Source organism: Patella vulgata, chromosome 4 (genome assembly GCF_932274485.2).
Source record: "Patella vulgata chromosome 4, xgPatVulg1.2, whole genome shotgun sequence".
Taxonomy (NCBI): domain Eukaryota; kingdom Metazoa; phylum Mollusca; class Gastropoda; family Patellidae; genus Patella; species Patella vulgata.
In genome coordinates, this window is record NC_065882.2 from 22,193,100 (window position 1) to 22,216,545 (window position 23,446).

Below are 23,446 nucleotides of genomic sequence, written 5' to 3' on the forward strand. Positions count from 1 at the left end.
TGTGGCTCTGCATTAAATCCTTCAGAATTCTATCCTGTGGGTAGAAAATGGTGTACTTTAGTTGATTGTAAATCTTCACCTGATTCTGTTTTGTCATCTGGTATTCCTCAAGGTTCTGTTCTTGGTCTGATTTTATTTACCCTTTATATGTCACCCTTAAAATTCAGCCCAAGACCAAACAGTCTTCTCTTGGATTAACTTTAATCAGTCAGCTAATGGATAATGAAATTGACTTTCCAGCAACAGAAATTTAACAGACAGTTAAAAAACGACACATTAGCAAGATAAAGATCTGTTAGAGTTTAACAGATTGTTAAAATAACTGACTTTTGAGCAACCGACCCCAGGTCTTTTAAAACTTTATACACCAGATCAAACATTAGTACATCAGATAAACTACTGTTTAAGCCCAAAACTGGACTGGTCAGCGCTCTTTTAGTTTTCGAGTCCGTTTCATGGAATAATCTACCATTTAGTCTATATTCTTTTTAAAAAACTGTCCATAATCTTGTTGTTTTTTTTATGATTATATTATCACTTTGTAATGTGCCCATCAACACGTGATATGAAAGGGTGCACTATATATGCTGTAATAACAATAATAATTAATAATAATACATATATTATGTTCAAGTTCAATATGATTATTAAGTTATAATTAAGTGGAGTATAATTGGACTGTGTTATATATAAAATGACTTGGGAACCAAACAATAATATAACCATTAGTTACTGAAGGACAAGAATCAAAGAAAGATGCATTTATTTAACATTTCATGTGGATATTTGTTGAAAACAAAAAGATACATGTAAGGTATTAAAAGATAACTGTATTAGTTCAGTTAGTTTTATTCCTTTTTTTTTGACAACTTCTATGGGGGTGGGTGAGTGGGGGGTGGTGGCTGAATGGTTAAACATGTTTGCATTCGATCATAAGGTCTGTCAGTGAGTCAAGTGGCATGGTATTGATTTCCCACTTGTACTTGTCAAGGAGTTGGGTCGTCTGTCCAACCTCATGTATTTTCTCTGGGTTCTCAGGTTTCCTCCCACAGCTAAAGACCCCTATATACACAAGCAAATTATTGAAATAAAATTGAACCATGTTAGTCTCGAAATGACCTAGTTTGGGTTTAGTGTTTCTTAAATCCCATCTTTCTCTATCTCTGTATTTGTCCATTTAGTCTAGAATATTGTGCCTTTAATCAATAGACATCCTCCTAAAATATGACACAAGAAGAAGGCAACCCGAATTTTGTCCTTGAGTTTACATAAACAAATTATAATAATCATTAAGCTAAGACTGTTCAACCAACAGACTGATGTTTATTCATATCTTTAGCATGTAGGCCTACACAATTTTATATTAATTATCAGAAGAAGAGTCTGTTTCAAAGTTTCAGGAATCAGGATTTCAAATTGGCATAATCACTCATACTGGTAATGTATTCCAAGGCAAACTGATGGACATCTTTGTATAAACTCTGAAATAATAAGAAGAAATGTCAATCTGATTAAAACACAGATCCTATTTCATTTCATTTTTATAGTTCAAAATTTTGTTTTACTGGTCTTTACTACATTAGTAGATGCCATTGAAAGTATAAAAAAGCGAAATGAAATATAGATCTGTATTTTAATCAGATTGAAGGAATGTTGAAATGCATTATGAAGTGATAAATTATGTTTACATTAAATGTAAATGTGTATTACTTTAAGGAAATAAAAGTAGAATGTGAAGCTTCTTGCTAAATCAAATGAAATTAACCTCCCATTCCTTATGAAAAAGTCCCAAAAGAAAAAGTTGGGGTTCCTGTTGAATTTTATGGGATTCTATAGAATGTTATAGAGTACAGGAAACAGCGGTTGCCAGCCAAGATCGATATGCCCACATTTTGCAAGAGATGGATAGAGAACAAGCTAAAAACAAAAGTGATTTTTCATACTATCAGGTGCAAAATCCCGAAAGTTATGGTCTGAAATGCGCAAATATCCAAATGGCTGAGATCTTTGGGATATAAAGATATGTTTTAAAATTCATCAAAATTGGATAAAAATTGTGGCCTCTAGAAATTCAAATTCAATCTTCATTATGGTGGAATGGTGCTATATTTAAACAGTTTTTAAAATCGGATAAAAAAATTATGACCTCTAGAGAATCCACAAGCTAAAAAACACAATTTTTCATACAATCGGGGGGCCATAATCCAGGAAGTGAAGGTCTGACATACGAAATTAGCGAAAGGAACCAAGATCTTTGGGACATAAACATAAATTTTAAGTTTCATCAAAATCTGATAACAATTGTGACTTCTAGAGGGTCCCCAATCTTGGGATGACATACTTCTACACTTTTTGCATACAACGAGCCGCCATTTTGTTAGGTAGTTTCGGTCCGATTTTCAAGAAATTGGAACTCTACCTTCATTAGGGTGTAACAGTGATAAATTTAAACGTTTTTTAAAATTGGATAAAACTTGTGACCTCTAGAGGATCCACAAGCTAAAAACGTGATTTTCGAACAAACAAGGGCCATAATCCAGGAAGTTACTGTCCAATATGTGCAAATATCAAAAGGAACCACGATTTTTGGATTATAAACTTATATTCAAGGCTCATCAAAATCGTATAGAAATTGTGACTTCTAGAGTGTTCACAACCTTGATATTACATAATTTTACATATTTACATGTTTTTTTTTAAATTGGATAAGAATTATGACCTCTAGTGGGACCACAAGCTAAAAACGCGACTTTTTGTCCAATCAAGGGCCATAATTCAAGAAGTTACAATTCAATATGTATGAATATTGAAAGGAACAAAGATCTTTGGGTTATAAACATGTATTTCAGGGTTCATCAAAATCATATCAAATTGTGACCTCTAGAGGGTCTACATTATGGTGTAACGGTGATATATTCAACCATTTTTTAATTTTGATAATAATTGTGACCTCTAGAAGGACCACAAGATAAAAACATGATCCGATATGTGCGAATATCGACAGAAACCAAATGTGGGCGTATAAAAAGAATTCAATATGTAGATTCTTTTACATGACATCCAAAATAATTTAACATAGTTTTGTATAAGATCTGTAGTTGAATTTGATCTAAACCTATAGAATACTTTAAGAAACTACTGAAAAAATATCCCTAATAGACTTGTTTAGTTTTCTTGAGAATTAACTTGTATCCCCAAGTCATTGTGTAATCCCACAAATTTCTATGATATTCTATAGAAAACAAAAGATAGGTTGCCAGGCAACGAAGCCTACGTCCACAGCAGCAAAGTCGTCCGAGCAGTCAACAAGAGTTGTCGAATATTTTTTCTATTGTCGCTAATGTTTAGTATACGAAACATTTAATATCATGGATTTAGCTGTTCAAGTTATCAAAATTCATTGAAAATCAAACTCTGTTTATCAATCTGAAGTCAATCGGATATATACTTTAGCCTCTAGAGTGGCCACAAGATTTTACAAAGTGATCAAAGGTCATAACTCTGGCAGCAATTATAGGAAATCGCTGAAAATCAATAGGCATCTTCGTCTCATGATGAACGGACACGGGTGTCGACAATATACGACCACATTTCAATGTGGGCGTATAAAAAAGATTTGGTTTTATAGATTTTGTAGTGAAACATTATGAGCATACATGGCCTATCACTGACATGCTGTGAGATAAAAAATCTGTGTTTGAAAATATTAAATCCATGCTTAAAAACAATTGAATGCATCCTTGCAAATCTGTAGGACTAGGAGAGTTATTGTATTTCACTACAGGCCCACCAAATCCTGCAGAATACAAATTTTTTTTATCTAAGCCTGTCCTTACTTTTTTCTCACATCTGTCATGACTAAACTATCTCAAAAATAAAATATAAAAGTTGTTTCACACCTACCTTTGATGTAAAGGCCGAGGGACAGATAGAACGAATCACTGATACAGAGTTAAAAACCTCTACTTGATCATCAATATTTATTCTCTGTATAATATTCCTCAATAAACAGAATATCACTCCATAAACATACTGACTGTATAAATAAAAATAATTGATGAACAAACATTGGTTACCAGGAAACTCAACGTAATATGATTGCAAAAAATTTACTAAAATGTTCAGTGTTGCAGGATTTCAAAACTGATGTGCTAATATAATGCCTGTAAACTTTTCTAAGCTGGTCTTGTAATGTATAGTTGATATAGCAAAATATACACTAAATATCCCATTTATTGGGGACACGGTGGTGGGGGTGGTGGATGGCTGAATGGTTAGCACTTGCGCACTGTATAATAAGGTCTGTCATTGAGTCAACTGGCGTGGTTGTACGTGACAAGGAATAGGGTCCCCTGTCCAAACTCGTGGGTTTTCTCCTAGTCCTCTGGTTTCCTCCCACTGTTAAAGACCCCTACGCTCAAACAAATTATTGAAATAAAAAATCGAACCATATGTTAGTCCCAAAATGACCTAGGTTGTGTCGAGTGGATGTTAAACCCCATTTCTCTCTCTCTCTCTCTCTGGGGCACAATGGCTAAGTGGGAAAGTCGCTGGCCAAGAAAGTTCATCCAGATTTTTTCCGGCGTGGTTCCCCCTTGTCGATGATGCAGGATTGAGGGCCCGACAAGGACAGCTGTCTAATTGTTTGGATGGGATGAAAAACTGAGGTCCCGTGTACACATTGGAGAACACGTAAAAGATCCCTTGACAGTTGAAATTCGATATAAGAGTAGGCTGTAGTGCCGCTGTCTGGGCAAAATTTCCCTCATAACACACTGTATGGCGTATGCGTCTTCATTAGCCCAGTTTGGAGCAGAACAGTAGGATGTTAAACCCCATCTTATTTCATTTCATTTCCCATTTATTTATTTAGCTTCAAAGGTATATATTGGCCACTTTTTCTATTTTTCCTTCAAGTTTTTACTGTAGTCCTAAAAACTGTAATTGATTGTAACTTCAACTGTTACAATCTATAACTTAAATCAACCAACTGATAAAAGTACATGTAAAACCTAGCAAAATATACTTATTAAAAGTGCATTTATAAAATTATTCCCTGGATTAAGTTCTCATAAACATTACCTGGTTAGGACAATGATTGGCACCATTCCATTATCATGCATTTCTACATGGTCAATTAATATTTTCATGATGTTACCAAACAGACTGGCCAGATCTTTATGTGGAATAACCATTTTCAACAGCTTTATTCCTTTACAAGTTCTCTAATCATAATAAAATAAATGTGGTATGCTAAATCCATAATATTATCCAAGAGCAGGTTTGCCTACCCTCTAGGTCTAATATAAACATTTTTGCAAAGACAAATCTGGACTTCTGCGAGAATGAGGTGTTGTGTGGAGAGGTTACAGTAACTGTTGTACTAGTAAGATCTATATCTAACAGCTTACAACATAAAGCAACTATTGTACTGGTAAGATCTGTGGTAAGATCTGTGGTAATTGTAACAACTTATAACCTCTTCTTTGAGCGGCATTTAGCAATTGACATACGTAATACAAAAACATAATATGGAACACAATTACTATTTTAATTAAAGCGACGTCACTTTAATTAAAATAGTAAATGTGTTCCACAACGAAACGTCGTTTTAATTAAAATAGTAATTGTGTTCCATATTATGTTTTTGTATAACTTACAACCTCACACCACATACAGTAACTATTGTACTAGACAGATCTGTAGTAATTTTAACAACTTTACCTCCTACCACATACAGTAAATATTGCACTAGTTAGATCTGTGGTAATTGTAACAACTCACAAACTCACACCACATACTGTAACTATTGTACTAGACAGATCTGTAGTAATTGTTACAACTTACCCCCTCCCCAAATACATTAACTATTGTACTAGTTAGATATGTAGGAATTGTTACAACTTACCTTCTCACCACCACATACAGTAACTATTGTACTAGACAAATCTGTAGTAATTGTCACAACTGATTCACATTTAACTTCTAGTAAACCAATACTTGTCTGGCTACCAGACACTGGATAAAAATCAACCTAAACATCAATACAAAAAACAACATAAACATGAATAATACAAAATAGTACAAGTTGACAATTGAATAACTAGTAGAGATTTTGTAATCAAGAGTCATTAATCTGGAAGAATTACCTTTTAAATGTTTGTGTATGAAAATAAATTTAAGATTCACATTACCTTGCTAAAACTGACTAGTACTTTAATACAAGTATATTTAACATAATACCAGTATATTTTAATTAATACCTATACAAATCTAATTAATACCTACAGACATTTTACTTAAAACTAGTACATATATTCTTCATAATAGAACATTTTAACCAATACCGGTACTAATTTTTAACCAGTGGTTGCCAGGTAAGATATGCCCACATTTTGTAAGAGATCGACAGAGAACAAAACTAAAAAAAAGTAAGATTTTTTGTACTGTCAGGGGCCATAACCCAGGAAGTTACGATCGAATGTGCGCGATTATCAAAAGGTACCTATATCTTTGTGTTATAAACATAAATTTAAAGTTTCATCAATATCGGATCAAAATTGTGACCTTTTAACACTATTTGCGTACAAGGAGTGGGGACATTTTTGGTCCGATTTTCACGAAATTCGAACTCATCCGTCATTATGGTGTAACAGTGATATATGCAAACAGTTTTTAAATTGGATAAAAATTGTGACCTCTAGAGGAACCACAATCTAAAAAAGCAATTTTTCTTAAAATCAGGGGTCATAATCCAGGAAGTTACAAGAGATTTGCACAAATAGCGAAAGGAACCAAGATCTTTGGGTTATAAATATACATTTCAAGTTTCATCCAAATAGGATGAAAATTGTGACGTCTAGAGTGTTCACAAGCTAAACGCATGGTTTTTTGTATAATCAGGGGCCATAATCCATGAAGTTACAGTCGGATACATGCCAATTTCGAAAGGAACCAAGATCTTTTAGAGATAGACCCATATTTCATGCTTTGTCAAAATCAGATAAAAATTGTGACCTGTACAGTGTCCACAAACAAATTGTGGACGGATGGATGCCCGAGGGACAGCGGTGACAGCAAAATACGTCCACATGAAAATGTGGGCGTATAAAAAGAGCCTCCTTGTTTTACTTACATCACTCTCATCTGATAGCTGAACTACAAGATGACTTCCGTTACTTTTTACCTGTTTCCAAAACTCTAGGGGATCCATTTGCTTTTCTTCGATGATTGAATAACCAATGCTGCTTTTCCTAGACTTAAGAAAAAATGTTATAGGACCTTAAAAATAATCTCTTTAAAATTATACACCCGGGGTCAAAGACCCTGCTTGCAAGCACATTATTGAATTAAAAATATGCGTTAGTCCTGAAATAGCTTTGTCATGCTGTCTCTCTCTACAAATATGTAAAAAAAAAAGAAAACCATGTTAATTGTTTAAAGTGCACATAAGATGGACCTGGAAATTTTGAGATACGTGTAGCCAATGGTTACTATATCCACTTTACGGCAAGTTCACGCCAATCTGATTGAAATTAATTCAGTTATCTTCACTCAAAGTCGTAAAAATAGACCTTCCGTAAAAACGACTTTGCCAATTATCGAAAACACTCTTAATCCCCTCAGAAGCCAGTGACATCACAGTAACCGAATGCATATTCGGAATGTATATTCCTTAATTACCTATATACAGCCGGCGTGTGTATTCTTTAACGCCTGAAGGATTCCTTAATTCCCCTAATTAAATAAAACAATTGACTACGGAATAATTTGTTTTGTAATTCATTTTAATTTAAGATTCAATTTAGAGTGCCTACAACTATTAAACTTTGAAGTCTTGAACTCTTAATTAATTTTTTACAATATGGAACTTATTGGACAAACACTTTTAATATGTAAAAGTTATACAGGCATGGGTCATAAATTAATTTACACGTTGGTGTTAGCAGTGAGTGTTAGTGGGATTAAGAATGTTGATTAGGTAATTATCTTTTTTTACACCGGCCAGATCAAAGACATCACTCTAAGTGGAACGTGTGCGTAATACCTCTCGAACGAACTAATAGTAGAATCATACACACACATTAATTGTATAAAATAATTCAGTTTTACTCATCAGTTGTTTAAAATTACTATATACCCAATAATTATTGCTCACCGGTGTTTTTGTAATCAAGTAGCCTCGTATTATTTGTATTGCATTTGTATTTTACAATTGCATTGACAGTTTAATTACTCACCAAACGGCACCTCATTTACTACACCTGTCGTACATGGAATGGTACATGATAATAAGATACCAAGCGTTGATTGGCAGAGAAATGAGTGCGATCTATTGTACATGTTATGCATAGTCATCGGAAAATTCCATATTCATTGTTGTTGTTCTTTATGTATAGAAATGGTTATTATTATTATATATAGCTAATAATGAATATATCGACAAATGACTGGCACCATTTGTATTTCTGTACTTAAGTTTGGGATATCAAGTATTACAGGGTTATCCAAATTACCGGTAAATGTGCTAATTTCTTGAGTTATCTTCATTTGACACATGGCCTATTTAAACAAAGGCAGCTTAAATTGATCTACGGCATGATACAGCATTTTAAATTCACTCTAAAATATTCCAATCACAAATGTCTAGTCTATACCAATGAAAGGCGATAATTCGGTGATTATGGTTAGGCCAGTCACGTGGTAATTGGACCGTCAATAGACGCTTGTCCAGTTGCCGTGTGTATTGATAGTGCTATATTGTACAGACAGTGAGATATTGTATAGATAATGTATATCCTATGTGTAGTGCCTGTGACGTCACCAGCCAATCAACCGGATTAAGGCCGTAATTGAAAAATCGAAAAGCGTTTTGGCGTGTCGGATACTTAAACGTTAACAGCGGACTTAATTTTAATCAGATTGGTGTGAACTTGCCGTAAAGTTGATATAGTAACCATGGGCTATACATACATGCAATTTAGATTTTTGATCTTACGTGGTCTTTAATAAACTACTTTTTGCAATGACAGACATATGTCATACGATTTGCTGTGCTATGAGAGCATTTTTGCCCTTTCAGCAGTGATTCCACCTACTCTTATTTGAACTCCAACTGCCAAGGTTTTTTTTATGCCCATGCCAACGTGTACATGAGACCTCGTTTTTGTTTTTCTTCCATGCGAATGACTAGATGCTCTTTCTTGCCTGCTGGAAAATCCTGAAGAACTTTCACAGCCAACTTTGAAATTGAACCTAGGACATCCTGGTTAGTGAACCACCACCCCACACACCCACCAATATACAATACATTGAACTTTGGTAGTCTTTCTTAGATATCAATAAAGCTAGCTCAACAGTAATACTTACAGGTAGACTGAACCAGTGGTCTTTTTTTCTTATTGTCGAATCTGGATAAAATCATAAAAAAAAATATTTTAGTTTGAATTCCATATTGAAAACTGACTAACAGATGTACAACAATCTCGATAAATTTACCATGCCATAGGGCTTGGTTTATCAGGTGACTAATTTACATATCAACAAATGTCAAAACGTCTTTATCTTGTTTACATAACTCTATTAAGCAATTTTGACAATCATTTTCAAACAGCTTAAGGTTTTGAACTCAAATTTAAAGATTCTTTATAACATACATTTTGACATCTAATCTATAAACTAAATAGCACAATATTAAATATTCCAAGATTCAAAACACAAAAATTAATACACATTCACATTAAAAACTATATATATAAGAAGCATGTTAGTCTAATTAAAAATATTCATACTGATCAATCAATGTTATAGCTATCTAAAGTTTCCAATACTTTATATTGATTTCCTGCTGCCATCTCTTTTCTCTTAGATAGTTAAAGATACATTATGCAAGATTTAGATAAAGAAGAAGTCATTCTTGCTATAATAGTTCGAAAATAGATAATGTAAAATGAATAATTTGAAAATTTACTCTACTGCGAGCGAAGATATTAGCCTTTGAAGGTTTGACAAGATGTGTGCAATAATTGCAACCACCGTACTGGTTGTTCAAAGCTAAGTCTCGCTTCTCCATTTTTAGATTAGATCATAATATGGCTGAACTGTTCTAATCTATTTAATATCTGAGAAATTCCGATGCCATTGAGTCTTGATTATGGCCTGGATCAGTTAATTTATGTCTAATTAATAATTTAGAAAACATTTCAGGCCTAAAGAAAGACCTGCAATAGACAGATTTAGCTCTTGCATAATGTATGTTTTTAATACTCATTCATTTTTATCCACGTACCATCTGGTAGCAAATTGTATAAGCTTTCTGTGGAACAATCAATATCAGGTAAAAATGATCAGAGTCACATCGAACCAAGGCCCTTCTGAAATGGCCTCCCGAACAAATACGTCCATTGTACCCTTTATTTGACCTTAATTTGGCTGAAAAGTGGAAGTCAGTTGTGTCACAGACCTTGCCTAGACGGCAACAGAAAGTGTTTAGGTTTGAATCCTGTCCTCAACTTGCAGACGAACTGAGACTTTATGGTCACTTAATCAAACTGCTTCCCAGCGTCTATATGAACATGGGCCCCGAATGCTATTTAACTACATAGTACTTATAATACAGTTTATTATAACAGTTCAACGATAAGATCAGCTACAATTTATGACTTCACAAGTTACATTTTACTAGCTTACGTACAGTGGCATGTCAAAATGTGTTTTTTAAATAACCATTCAACAATTGGGTTTAAATACAAAAGTTACTGTAACACCATATTTTACATTAACACAATCAATGTCATATCCCCTATTCTAACAGGGTGGCTAACCGCCAATAACTAATGTAAACTATACACAATATCGATAAAACATAATGGCTAGACTGCCTGGCACACACGCCATGTTTCCTACCCGGAACGCTCTTCTCCCTTTCGCGCCTATATAAACACGTGACTCATTATTATTCATTTTACCGTTATGATTGCATCATCTACACTAGCAACTATAATTAGATTAGATACTGGACAGGGGTCTCACAAGTTGCTGTACTGGTAATTATGATTCGTATTAAACATCATTTGAAGTTGTAATTAAACCCACTCGTTGCTCTGATCGCATCAAGCATTCTCGTCCAAAAGTCTGTTTTGTCTTTTATACGAAAAGACAAAAATGTGACTTAAATCGTTCTTCCCCTGGACACTTCAAATAATATCAGTTAATGCAATTTAGGTCTCAATGTTTGTGGATAAAAATGAATTATTGTTACTATCTAAAGAACACTTCAAAGTCATTATTCTTGAAAGATATAAATAAAGAAAATGATAATTGACCTTCTGGAGCATTGCAGCTTTAACCCACCTGTATCAACAAGTACATGTACCTTGAGAAATCTTGGACTGCTCCTTTAACATATCAACAAAGGTAATATTAGTAATATCTTATTAAATGGAACATAAAATATACCTACCACTGATTGGTTTTAAACAGTTAAATTGTTGTTCAATAGATGATTTGCCCATAACAAGTGATGAACCATGTTGAGTATATCCAGTAACATAAGTCTCACAACTGAGACTAGTATCGCCATATTTAAAACCTTCTATCAATACTTCATATAAAAATTTTAACTGAGACTGAAAGTAAAGCAAAATACCTTACTTTAACTAAGCTGGTGCTTAGATTATCAATAATCAGGTGTTGTTTCCTAACATCTTATTTTTCCAGTAGTAAAAGAATGCATAATCAGACGAATAGTCCATCTATTTCTTCTCAGCAATTCTGACAAGATATTGTGGCAAATCATTATTATATGAGATTTCCTTGGATCAGATTGGTCAAGCAGAGTAGATGGCTTTACAGTTACACTGTCCATGGATATTTTAGTAAAAACTCAAACATAATCATAATTCCATTTGAATACTATTTAACTCGTCCACAAGGAAACTCGTCCAAACGAAAGGTCTAGTAGAGTAGAGTAAAGTCATCCACAAATAGCTGTACCATATTTCATGTACAGTAGAGTATATAAGCATGCAGCGCTATGCAGATGATATATCCACCTTGTGCGAATGTCCAGACAGTGTTTGAATGTATAAATCATTCTGTTTCATGTAAAATACAAAAGCTTATCCAATTAATCTATTAAAACATTTTTATTAAGAACAGCAGAAAGTCAATCAACACTCAATACAGGGCCATTTTATTATTAAAACATCAATGAACTAATCTCGGCCGTGATTGGCCAATCAAGCTTGTGTACCATTTGATAAAACAAAAACAATGAATAGTAAAACTGATTAAGTCCATACAATTAATATGTGTGTACAAGTCAACTATTAGTTGTGGACGACATAGCCAATACCCTGTGGACGAGTCAACCAATGGTATTGGACGACTTAATTGTGCACAAGTTTACTAGCTTCCCTTCCTTTTCAATCTGAAGGCATAAAATTCCATACCGGTGTTTGAATCATGTTTTTTCTTTGTCCTCTCATTCTGTAGATAAATTTATCTACATCTACTTTATGTGTTTTATCACCTTGTTTTAATAAAGCATCTACAGCAATGAATGTTCCAGTACGACCAATACCAGCACTGTTTAAAAAACATATAATATAAATACTGCAATTACCTTAGTAAAGATATATATACTGTGTTCGGAATATAGAGATTAATAAAGCATAGGTAATATTCTCCAATGAACGAACTTGTCACAGTGGTATTTGAAGGATAGTTATAGAGATTTCACAATATCGTCTATAATTCGACACGACAGTCAGGCATGTAAGTAATAGTTATATACCTTGTTTTCAAGGTGTATGGGTTGATACACCGTCTCTTTTTTGAGTGGGGCTCAGAGGCGAAGATATACACCGAGAAAACAAGGTATATAACTGACTTATACTAAATACTTTTTCGAGAAATAGAGATTTTTTCTATTTTTCCCAATTTCAAAAGCATTCTTCATTTCACAAATTTATCAAAGTTTCCCCATTTAGAGCCCCCCAATTATCTCATCGCAAACGCTTATTTCTACTCAGATAAATGATGTCAGTACACCGCACGTGCATTTCACGGTTTAAATCAGGTCAGGGAAAATGTTCATAACAGGGATATTGATTGGTTGAGAAAAGAAAACGTCATCCAATCATTTTGTACAATAGCCATTTCTTGTTGTTTTGCCAACATCCTGGCTGCGTCGATTGTAGTGGATAGCAGAAATGAATGCGGGAATTCGTCGAAGAATCCTACTTTATAATGTCACAGATATATATTTCTAAGACTGAGAATATCAGTTCTGCAAGAGATTTCAATGACCGCGAAGATTTAGAAGCCCGATCCTTCACAGAACAAGAAATTTAAGCCATGCAGATGAGTCGAATTCCGCCAAACATGAGGAAAAATACCAATTGCATAGGAATATGGTGACACTTTGAGATCAGTACAAAAGATTGGATATTAACTTTTTTGATAAGCAAGGTACATTTTCTAATTTTCGCACAGATCAATTCATTAACTTTGCGACATCCACTGACAGACAAAAACAAGAACAGCCATTACGTACATCAGATAAACTACTTTTAAAGCCCAAAACTGTTCAACTAGTCTCTTATGGTCAGCGCTCTTTTAGTTATCAAGCACCTGTTTTATGGAATAATCTACCATTTAGTTTAAGATGTTGTACATCTCTATATTCTTTTAAAAAACAACTTAAAACACATTTATTTAATCAGGCTTTTAACTGACTATGTATACAATCGTTAACATGTCCATAATCTTGTTGTTTATGTATGATTTACATTGTCACTTTGTAAAGTGCTCCTGAACATGTTATATGAAAGGGTGCACTATAAATATGCTGTAATAATAATAATAATAATAATAATAATAATAATTAAATGAAGACGAGTTGGAATTGTAGAGTTCTCAAGTTTGTAGTGTAGAAAATGCCAATGGATTAATTTATAATAGTAAAATATTTGGATTATGTGCTGCGGATGAGCATAAGCCGCGACAAAATGTGAAAGTGCGACTAGATATCAAAATGTAAAGAAATGTGAGACAAAATGTAAGAATATGACTGAGAGTGACGCACATTCGAAAAGTGCTGAGACAGTTGAAAATGATGACTCTTTTACCATAACATGAGTGGCCGTGTATCAGTTGAAAAGTGGCCGTGTATCGGTGTATACCCTCTCATTTTCATCAAAGTGTCGAGAAAAAGTATGGGTATAAGGAAGGCTTACAAAAGCAACAGGGCTAAGACTGATAACAAAAATAAATTTTTTGAAATGTTTATCATTTGAATCATTGCGCTGTCATTGAGAGTGTTTGCTTTGGATATTTTCCATGTTTATATTGCTTAATTATGGTTTATACAATCACTATGTAATTATTTTGAAGTTGTTTCATTCAGTTTGTATCTAAATTCATAAACATAAAATTGCAATGGTTTATTTAAAACACTAACCTGCAGTGTACAATAATAGAAGACTGTGATGAATATTTTCTGGTATAATAGAGGAAATCTAATAACTGTGTTTTACCAGGCACATCATGATCTGGCCATGAGGTAAAATGATAATGGAAGAAAGTGTGACTTCTGTTAGACTGCAAAGAAAAAAAAAACACATACAGGGATTTGTCAGGCTGGAAAAATCAATTTCAACAATTCCAGCAGAACAAGTTTTAAAGAATCCTGTAACAGCTTTCAAAAGCTATAAAAAGGAAAATGCGACCAGAAAGAAAACTCTGTAAAATGCACTCAATACTTATGGGGCGATAACTAAAATCAAAATAGAGTTCTTTCTTATACCACAATAAGTGAGATCACAGTGTATTCTATTGGTTAAACTATGTATTGTATCAGGATATTTCTGTCATCTTTATGTCTCCAAGAACAATCACATCAAGTTGAAATAAATTCCATTGAGAACTTTGCCTCCTCTATCATGTTCACAACATTTCATACAAGGTCTGAACATAAACAGGGAGTAATTTAATGACTTGTGAACGGACAGAGGCAACAACTTAATTTATGTGTTAGTTTCTCTAGTTTTGATTTATAGTCTCACCTACTGACAACTGAATCAGAGAAAAAATAGCATAATAATTTTCAGCACTGAACGACCACAGTCCAGTTGTTTAAAGATACGTTCCCAGAAAAGTATTTATCGGGTGGTTATTTCCAATAAAAGTATGGCAATTTTGGTATATATGGAAAGTAGAAATATCCAATTTTACTAGAAAAATGCTGAATTCCCTGAAAAACACTCATGGAGCATTTTCAGGATAAAAATGTAAGGGTTCCCCTAATCGACAGCCCTACAATTAGGAATATCTGCACGCATGACGTCAAAGGTGGCACGCGGAGATTGAGAGCTTAATGTACATGTTGATAAACTTTATGAAGAGTTAGACATACAACACTTTCTGAGATAAAAAAAATCACAGAAAAAGATGCGGGCGGTGGATAATCTGAGAATTTAATTAGGATTCGATATTTGTAATAAATAGTCAGTGATTGAAGAAAACATCGTCTTGTGTATGCAATGAATTCTCCTCCGACTTCGCACCCTTTGCTAGGTACCGAGAGAGGTTAGTCATGTGACACAAACATGACCTCTTTTGATCTTTTTTTTATAGCAGGGGTATTCCTTGGCAAATATATCATCAAATCACCCAGTTTGTACGCAGGAATGTATCTTTAAGTGGAACAAGTTTTGGGGTGTTTCAAATTTTAAAGGGGTTTGAAAGAAATAATGTGTAAATATGCAGATGAGTTCGGAAATGACAAAAGGTTGATATAAACCTTGTACTTCTCTATCAGTATTTCAATAACATGATAAAGAAAGATGTGATACCTTTCGTGATCCAACCATCTTCATGGTAATTTTTCTAACTGTATAATCACATCTTGTCTTTTCTTCCTCTACAACTAATTCATAGTCACCAAATACCTCTTTCTCGTTATCTGGCCAATACCTTTCACATTTATACTAAATTTAACACAACATAAAAATTTATACACAAGAATAGAAGCAAAAGATGTGAACAGGAACAATCCTAATTGTGGAAATATAACAAGGCTTCTTGTAAGGTATACGCCAGAGTAACGCAAAACAATTAACAGGAAAATGTGAGCTGCTTTTGCTTCTGGGGTATTCACAAAGACTTAAAATAAAATATTTTAGCTTAGAATTAAAATATTAATTGTTAGCAAATGAAAAGTTTGTATTCTTAAAATATTTTAGTTTAAGTTATAATCAATAAGGCTCAATTTTGCCAGATTTTTATCCCAATCACATTATATTGTTTACTTTGAAATATGGAATCAGAACTCTTTGTATGAAAGGACAGAAGGCCCCTATACACCACATGTTAACTGTTGGAATCAGGGTTGGAAACTCTGTTCCCAAACATATACTGATTATTTTGAGATATTCTAACTTTTGAAATCAACTAACTATAAATTTTTTGATGCTAAATTTAATAGCATAGCATAAATGAGCAGGGCATAGCGTTAGATTTTAGGTGCTATATAAATGCATTATTTCTATAAGAACACACAATTGTTTTCAAAGGGAACCCAAAAACAAAATTTGTAGTGCTTAAAGTACCTTTCTCTGTTCATATGTTTTGGTTAGCATTATTATTTTGTCACATTTCTTCTCCCAAATCATTCTAATAAAATCATTCACAGTTTTCTTAGTTGGACCTTAAAGAATAAAAGTTCTAATTGTCATAAAATGGTTAAGGTTTTGGTAAATGATACAAATTTCATCAAAACAAACTTTTGTGGTGCAAAGTACAAAACTTATGATTTCTGCCAATCACAATACATTTTACCATTGGTTTGGCATCTGGTCAACACAATACTTCGCTAGTCTAATTTTTATGGTAATATTTATTCTATGGTTACACAAGCAAATGAAGTGAAGATTTATACACAGAATTCTAAATGCGATGTTTTTTTTTTTTATGATGACAAAGCAACAATTTTCTTGCCATTTGTCATCAGAAACTAGTTTGTTTCTGTCTTACCTTGAGCTGCTATAAAATAGTTTTGAGATTCAAATCCCTGTAAAAAAAATAAATTTTTCAATAGAAACTAAAAGCATTGACAGGGGCCTAATTCAATCTGATTAAAATACAGATCTATATTTCATTTTGTTTTTTTATACTTTCGATGGCCTACACTACATGAAGATCTGACAAGTTGTAGCGATAGGTCGCGTCAGAGGTCATAAGAGTGGCTTTTGACCCTATGACATCGGACATCTGATTAACGAATCAGCATTTATGTTTCTGATGGATTACCCACACGCCTAAAGCTTGCCGTAACAGACCGTTTCATTGGCTAATCTCTAATACTATCCAGAACATGTCAATGATAACAACTCTTCCAGATCCTAGTGTAATAAAAGTAAAACAAAATTTGAACTATAAAAACCAAAATGAAATAGGATCTGTGTTTTAATCAGATTGGGGCCTAATTCAACATCTACACAGCTGTCCATTCTAAATCTAAGACAAATTATCATCAAATCCAACAGACCAAGTTTTAAAAATACATAAAGTAAAGATGTGTTGACGGACAACAAAGCTAAAGCATACCCTAACAGCAGCTAAGTTGTCTAAGCAGTTCATAAAAGCTGTAGCATTTGTATTCTTTTGAACGTAATGGAAGCATTTACAAAACAGTAAAAATTAATCAAGTGCAACAACCAATGCAGTGATTATAACAAATAAATACAATTTAATAGACTTCTAGCTAGTTCTTTCTAGCACTAACATAACCATAACATGTAACTGTAGCATCTAGAGTGTCCACTAGCAGATGTCAGTAGAACCTTTATGTGGACGTATATTGCCCTCTGTCCACTTTTCACAGTCCACATCCATAAAGGTTCTACTGACAGAAACAGTTTTCATTGACCCTGTACAGACCTCTTAATCTCAAGTTAAGTACTCCTACTAGTCCTACTATATGTTTTCTGGGAAGCTAAAATGAAATCAATACTCACATCAACATAGCTTGCATTTATAAAGTCAGAATGGGGTTTATCAGGTAAAAATTCCAAAATAACTCTGTTATAATCATCTGAAATACATACATGCTATATTCTTCCAGTTGCATGTAATTTTTCCTTGGTTTTAAGAATGGGTCAATACAAAGTAAACATGTTGTTAGCAATGAATAAACTTAAACAAATTTTCAAAACATATAAAAATTTAATAGTAATCTGCTAAGCCATGGCTGAGATATTCACAGTATAATTCATTGAAACATTTAGCTACTTTATAATCAGTTTTCCTAAATGCAGAAATTATATTTCTATAAATGGGCATTGGCCAAAGATGAGGCAGGACCAAATCCCATTTGCAAACCGATCATTTGTTGGAGATCAGTTCTTGGATTTTTTTTTTATTAGTTTTAACATTCTTTTAAATATAAATAAAACTTAACTACATTTATCTTCTTGGTGAGAGTGATAATGCCTCATAAAATTCACAGGATTTGAAAATGACCACTTTAGATTTAATCGTTTCAGCAATAGAGTGGTCTTATGTATCGTTACACTCAAAAATATAGACCAAAATTAGATAGTATCTTACATGGGTAGTATCCTTTAAATCTGTTCTTTGATCGATTTTCTGGTATCTGTGAGATCTCAAAAGTGGCAGAAATGCCACTTGGGAGTTTCTGTAAAATGGGTAGGATTAAAAATTTATAACCATATGACAAATCTTTATGCAGGAATCAAAAATAACCTCAATGAAAATAAGGCAGACGCTAACAACCAAATCTGAAAACATGTGTTTCTTAGACAAATCCTGTAATGTGTGGAGGCATGGTGGCTCAGCTAGTGAGGTGCTGGCTCTCTAATCAGGAGACCCGGATGTTCGATCATGGTGTTGGCCTAGAAAGGTCCTTAAAATTGCCAGTAGTGCGGGACCAAGGGCCTAATAAGGAACAGTGTCTAGTCATTCAGAGAGGAAAAAAATCTGAGGTTCCGTGCACATGTTGGCATGGACATAAAAGATCCCTTGACAGTTGGAATTCAATTTAAGAGTAGGCCAAAGCGCCTCTGTCCGAGCAAATATTCCCTCTTAGCACACTGCAGTATGCTTGTCTTAATTAGCTCATCCAGTTGGTGCAGAAAAATAGGATGTTAAATTTATATCAAATCCTTTAATGTCCTGTAGTGCATAACAAAAGTGACGCCGAAATTTGTTTTCATAAATTCACTAGATTGGAATAGATGCTGCACATTCATCGAATTCTTGGAAGATCTAAATCTACTTCAATTCATAAAATGTAGTGAATTGATGTTAAGATTCTTAAGAAGGACATTTTTACCTTATACATATTCTTGAAATTGTTATCACCTATTAATGCTCCATTCAGGAATCTCCCTAATTCATCCACATCTATCTCTGTTTTTTTAGACTGGCATTCTAGATTATAATAATCTACTTCTTCAACACTTAGTTTTAATAAGTAAGCCTCATCCTCTTCCTCATCATCTTCACTTTCCATCATATGATCTTTGGATTGCTGTGACAAAAGTTCAACTGATCTATGATTCCTTATTTCTTCATTGACATACACTGGATCATCTGCATATGTTTAAATTCCCAAGTTAAGTTTACAGTTGTCAGCAATGATAAAAAAGAATATATTTCTAAACCTGAAGACAATAATTTGACATCAAATAATTCAAAATAGTCAACTGGCAATTATTTTGAATAAAAAGACATCAAATTGATCTCATAATTTACAGTTCCCTCAATAATTCAACCTGCTAGTTGGCTACCATTTCAACTAGACTAATCCATCAGAATCCAACAGAACTAACTGTATCAAGATACTGTATTATCCAGGGATATTGTTACACAGGAGCTTTCTTTCTGATCCCTAAAGAAGAGATAATCACTGTAGATGACTTCGATAGTGTAGAATGTAGATAGAATAATTTTAAAATCATAATTACTATTTGTATGTGTTTTTGAATGATTAAATGTTTCACAAAAGATAATTTTAATACTTATTTGGAAATTATCATTATCATAATGGATTAGGTGACATTTAATAAATTGAAGGTAAAATTGGATTTTGATTGCAATATATTTTGACAGGAATTAATTTCTTTATATATTGAATCTACATTGCTTACACATTTTAATACAGATATGAAACTGCCTTTCTTTCTCTTACCATTTTCAATATGAACCACATGGTCATCTAGTTCAATAACCGGTTCATTAACGCCACAAATAACTTTCTGTTTTACTTTCCTGTAAATTGAATTTGTTAAAAGTTTAAAGTTGCTTGATTTCTTTGGATAATGCTACAATATATTTTTTATTTTTTGTCAGAATGACCAAATTCTCTTCATGGAAAGCACTTTTTGAAACTACAGGTATTTGATCAGTTTTGCACAATTACGATCTAGTTTATAATATTTCTGATTCATCATTATAATACATTTAGAATATTTTGAATCATTGAATTACAAAAATGAAACCATGCTTCTTATTTATTACAAATTCTAATCACAATTTTAAGGTTTTAACTACATAGACATACATTTTTTATGTCCTTTTTTAAATTGTGTAATGCTACAACTTGTTATTTTTAGTTTCCCATTAGTGTATTACCTACAAATAATCTATAACACATACTTACAGAAGAACAATTATTAATTTCGTATTCAAGTCAAAGAGTATTCTCTCAACATTTTACTAACCTTCTTTTCTGCCTTATTATGAAAAAGACTATAATGAGTATTAACAGTAGAACAAGTATAACGCCAATAACAATGCCAATTGTAGGACCTCCGCTTACTTCTCCTGGTAATACAGTTTCTGTTTAAAACAAGTCAACAGTGAGGCTGATATCCCCCGCCGAAACCCCAAAATAAATAGATGACATATATTAATCAAGCATAAAATGTTCACTATCAAACTCAGTCAAGGTTTTGAAGTACCTGGTAGTAAAACTATACACTAAGTTTCATCTATACTCAGAGTTTCATCAGTCTCACCCAATATTATATAACCAAAGTTATTGTGTTCCAAAGTCTCAACCAATCTGATTAGCCTTAGTGGAAAATGCACATAATCGAACTCTGTCAAGGCATTCATCTAATAGACACCTACACCAAGTTTGAACATTTTATCTCAATAAGAAGGATAGTTATTGTGTTCAAAAGTCTTGACCAATCAGACTGAACCTTCTACTTTGCATAAGCTGAAAATGCTCAGCATCAAACTTTTTTAAGGTATTGATGTAATGCAATGAAAATATACACAAAGTTTCACCACTTCAATTAGAATCAAAGTTGTCAAACTCCAAAGTCTCGACCAATCAAATTGCTTATCCCTCTGCTTACCCTGAGCAGAAAATGTTCATTATCGAACTTAGTCAAGGTTTTGATGTAATGAAACTATACACCAAGTTTCATCAATCTCACTTAATTAGAACTACTAAAGTTATCGTGTCCCAAAGCATCAACCAATCAAATTGCTGATCTCTGATTATTATCCTAAGCAGAAAATGCTCATAAGGCATTCACCTAATAAACACATACACCAAGTCTGAACATTTTAGCTCAATTAGAAGGAGAGTTATTGTGTCCCAAAAAGACGGAAAGACCCATTTTAATAGCCCCATGCCTTTGGATGAATAATAATCATTTTAATTTATAATATTGTAAAGTATGAATTAACTAACTCATAAAGAGAGATGGCATAATCTAATGTGACAGACAATGCAGGATAACTGCACAAAAAACAAGAACTGAACAAACAAACAGTAGAGAAAGTATAATTTGATATAGAGGTCACAATTTTGATCCGATTTTGATGAAACTTGGAATGCATGTTAATATCCCAAAGATCTTGGTTCCTCTAGATATTCGCGCATATTGGTATCGTAACTTCCTGAATTATGGCCCCCGAGTGTACGAAAAATCGCGTATTTAGCTTGTAGTCCCTCTAGAGGTCACAATTTTTATCCCGATTTAAAAAACCCATTTTAGTATATCACCGTTCAACCCAAATAGGTCTATCTCCCAAAGATCTCGGATCCTTTCTTCGATACTGGCGCATAGAGTGTCCACAAGCTAAAACGTGATTTTTTCGTACAATCAGGGGCCATAATCCAAGTAGTTATGGTCTGATACATGCCAGTATCGAAGAAAGGAACCGAGATCTTTGGGAGATAGACCTATATTTCAAGTTTCTTCAAAATCGGATAAAAATTGTGACCTGTAGAGTGTCGGCAAACAAATTGTGGACGGACGGGTGTGTTTCAAAGGGAAATGTTGTTGTTATAACCATTAATTAATGTTATGTTTTTATTGTCTTACTCATGAATGTACTATAAATGTAGGTTGTTATTCATTATTGATCATTGCTTGATAAAGATACCTGTAATAGTATTGAAACGTTGCATGTAATAAACCAAGAAGTAGTAAATCCATAAAGTTGTGTTATTATGAATTTCATACAGACAAGTTTATATGATTTATCTTAGACAAGCATAAAAAAAATCACAATAATTTCATACTGACAAGTTTATATGATTTTCTAACTACCACTGTACTGCCATTTGCTCTTGTATGAAATCGGAGATTAACATTTGTTTAAAAAAATATCAGATCTACAACAGGCCTGTATGTAGATAAAATTTGTATACTTACTACTACTAGTATTATTGCATAATTCGTTCACATGATTATAATAAGCAGAATCTTCACATTTCTTTTGAAAACAAATAGAAGTACAGTTAAACCATAATAACCAGGATTGCACTCAGTAAAAATTATTACACAGCCCTAGTAATATACTACATGAAAATCCTTTGACTCAAGAAAATCTAAGTTGACGCTGATTCTGAATTTTACTTTATTCTTAAATGACCATTTATGCCTTTTGCATGCATGAATTTTTATCTACAGGTATCGTAAAGTGCACATAAAACCAACTTGTAAGACAGTTGTCTCCCTTCCATCCAACTTCACACCCATCTTCACATACACCAGTAGAATGGTGACAAAATACAGATGACTTTAAACAATGTCTCTTTTTACATTCATTACTACAGTTTTTACCATACCATCCTTCTAAACAAACTGTAAATTATAAGTAAATTATTCAGCTTATCCTTGCTGAAATTTGAAGAAATACCTTTAAAAATGAATACTGTAGAAGAGTAATTCATGGGATGAAATGAAACGAAATGGGGTTTAATGTCCTACTTTTCTGCACCGACTGGGCAAATGAAGATCTATTAGTGGGATGTAACTGATTGTTTATAAATAATTAACCAATGTTCCATCACATTTTATATTTCATCATTGTCTCATAAAGACTATAGAATCCTAGTTGAAATGTCGCTCAGTAATACACAGTAACTGTATTCCATAGAATAATGACCTGTGTA

The 23,446-nt window shown here is 33.2% G+C and overlaps 1 protein-coding gene across 1 annotated transcript; it reads right to left on the reverse strand.

The window, feature by feature from the left end:
* Positions 1-746: 746 nt before the first annotated feature.
* Positions 747-22,868, reverse strand: LOC126818088 (receptor-type tyrosine-protein phosphatase epsilon). Its single transcript, XM_050545270.2, has 17 exons — positions 20,748-22,868; positions 20,216-20,295; positions 19,358-19,617; positions 18,613-18,700; positions 18,021-18,097; positions 17,038-17,074; positions 16,614-16,711; positions 15,858-15,992; positions 14,465-14,604; positions 12,453-12,588; positions 11,462-11,627; positions 9,370-9,410; positions 7,136-7,258; positions 5,909-6,034; positions 5,083-5,225; positions 3,904-4,036; positions 747-1,481 (listed from the first exon to the last, which is right to left on the reverse strand). The coding sequence occupies exons 3-17, from the start codon at positions 19,538-19,540 to the stop codon at positions 1,404-1,406; spliced, it is 1,704 nt and encodes a 567-aa protein (XP_050401227.2). The 5' UTR covers positions 19,541-19,617; positions 20,216-20,295; positions 20,748-22,868; the 3' UTR covers positions 747-1,403.
* Positions 22,869-23,446: the final 578 nt, after the last annotated feature.

What these genes read in the sequence shown, in the direction of transcription:
- LOC126818088 (XM_050545270.2), bottom strand. Translation starts at nt 19,540, where the DNA reads ATGATGGAAAGTGAAGATGATGAGGAAGAGGATGAGGCTTACTTATTA. An exon ending in AAAACATGATTCAAACACCG is followed by an intron (nt 11,628 to 12,452) that starts GTATGGAATTTT and finishes CTTTACTTTCAG; the next exon opens with TCTCAGTTAAAATTTTTATA. An exon ending in ACCACTGGTTCAGTCTACCT is followed by an intron (nt 7,259 to 9,369) that starts GTAAGTATTACT and finishes TTTTTTCTTAAG; the next exon opens with TCTAGGAAAAGCAGCATTGG.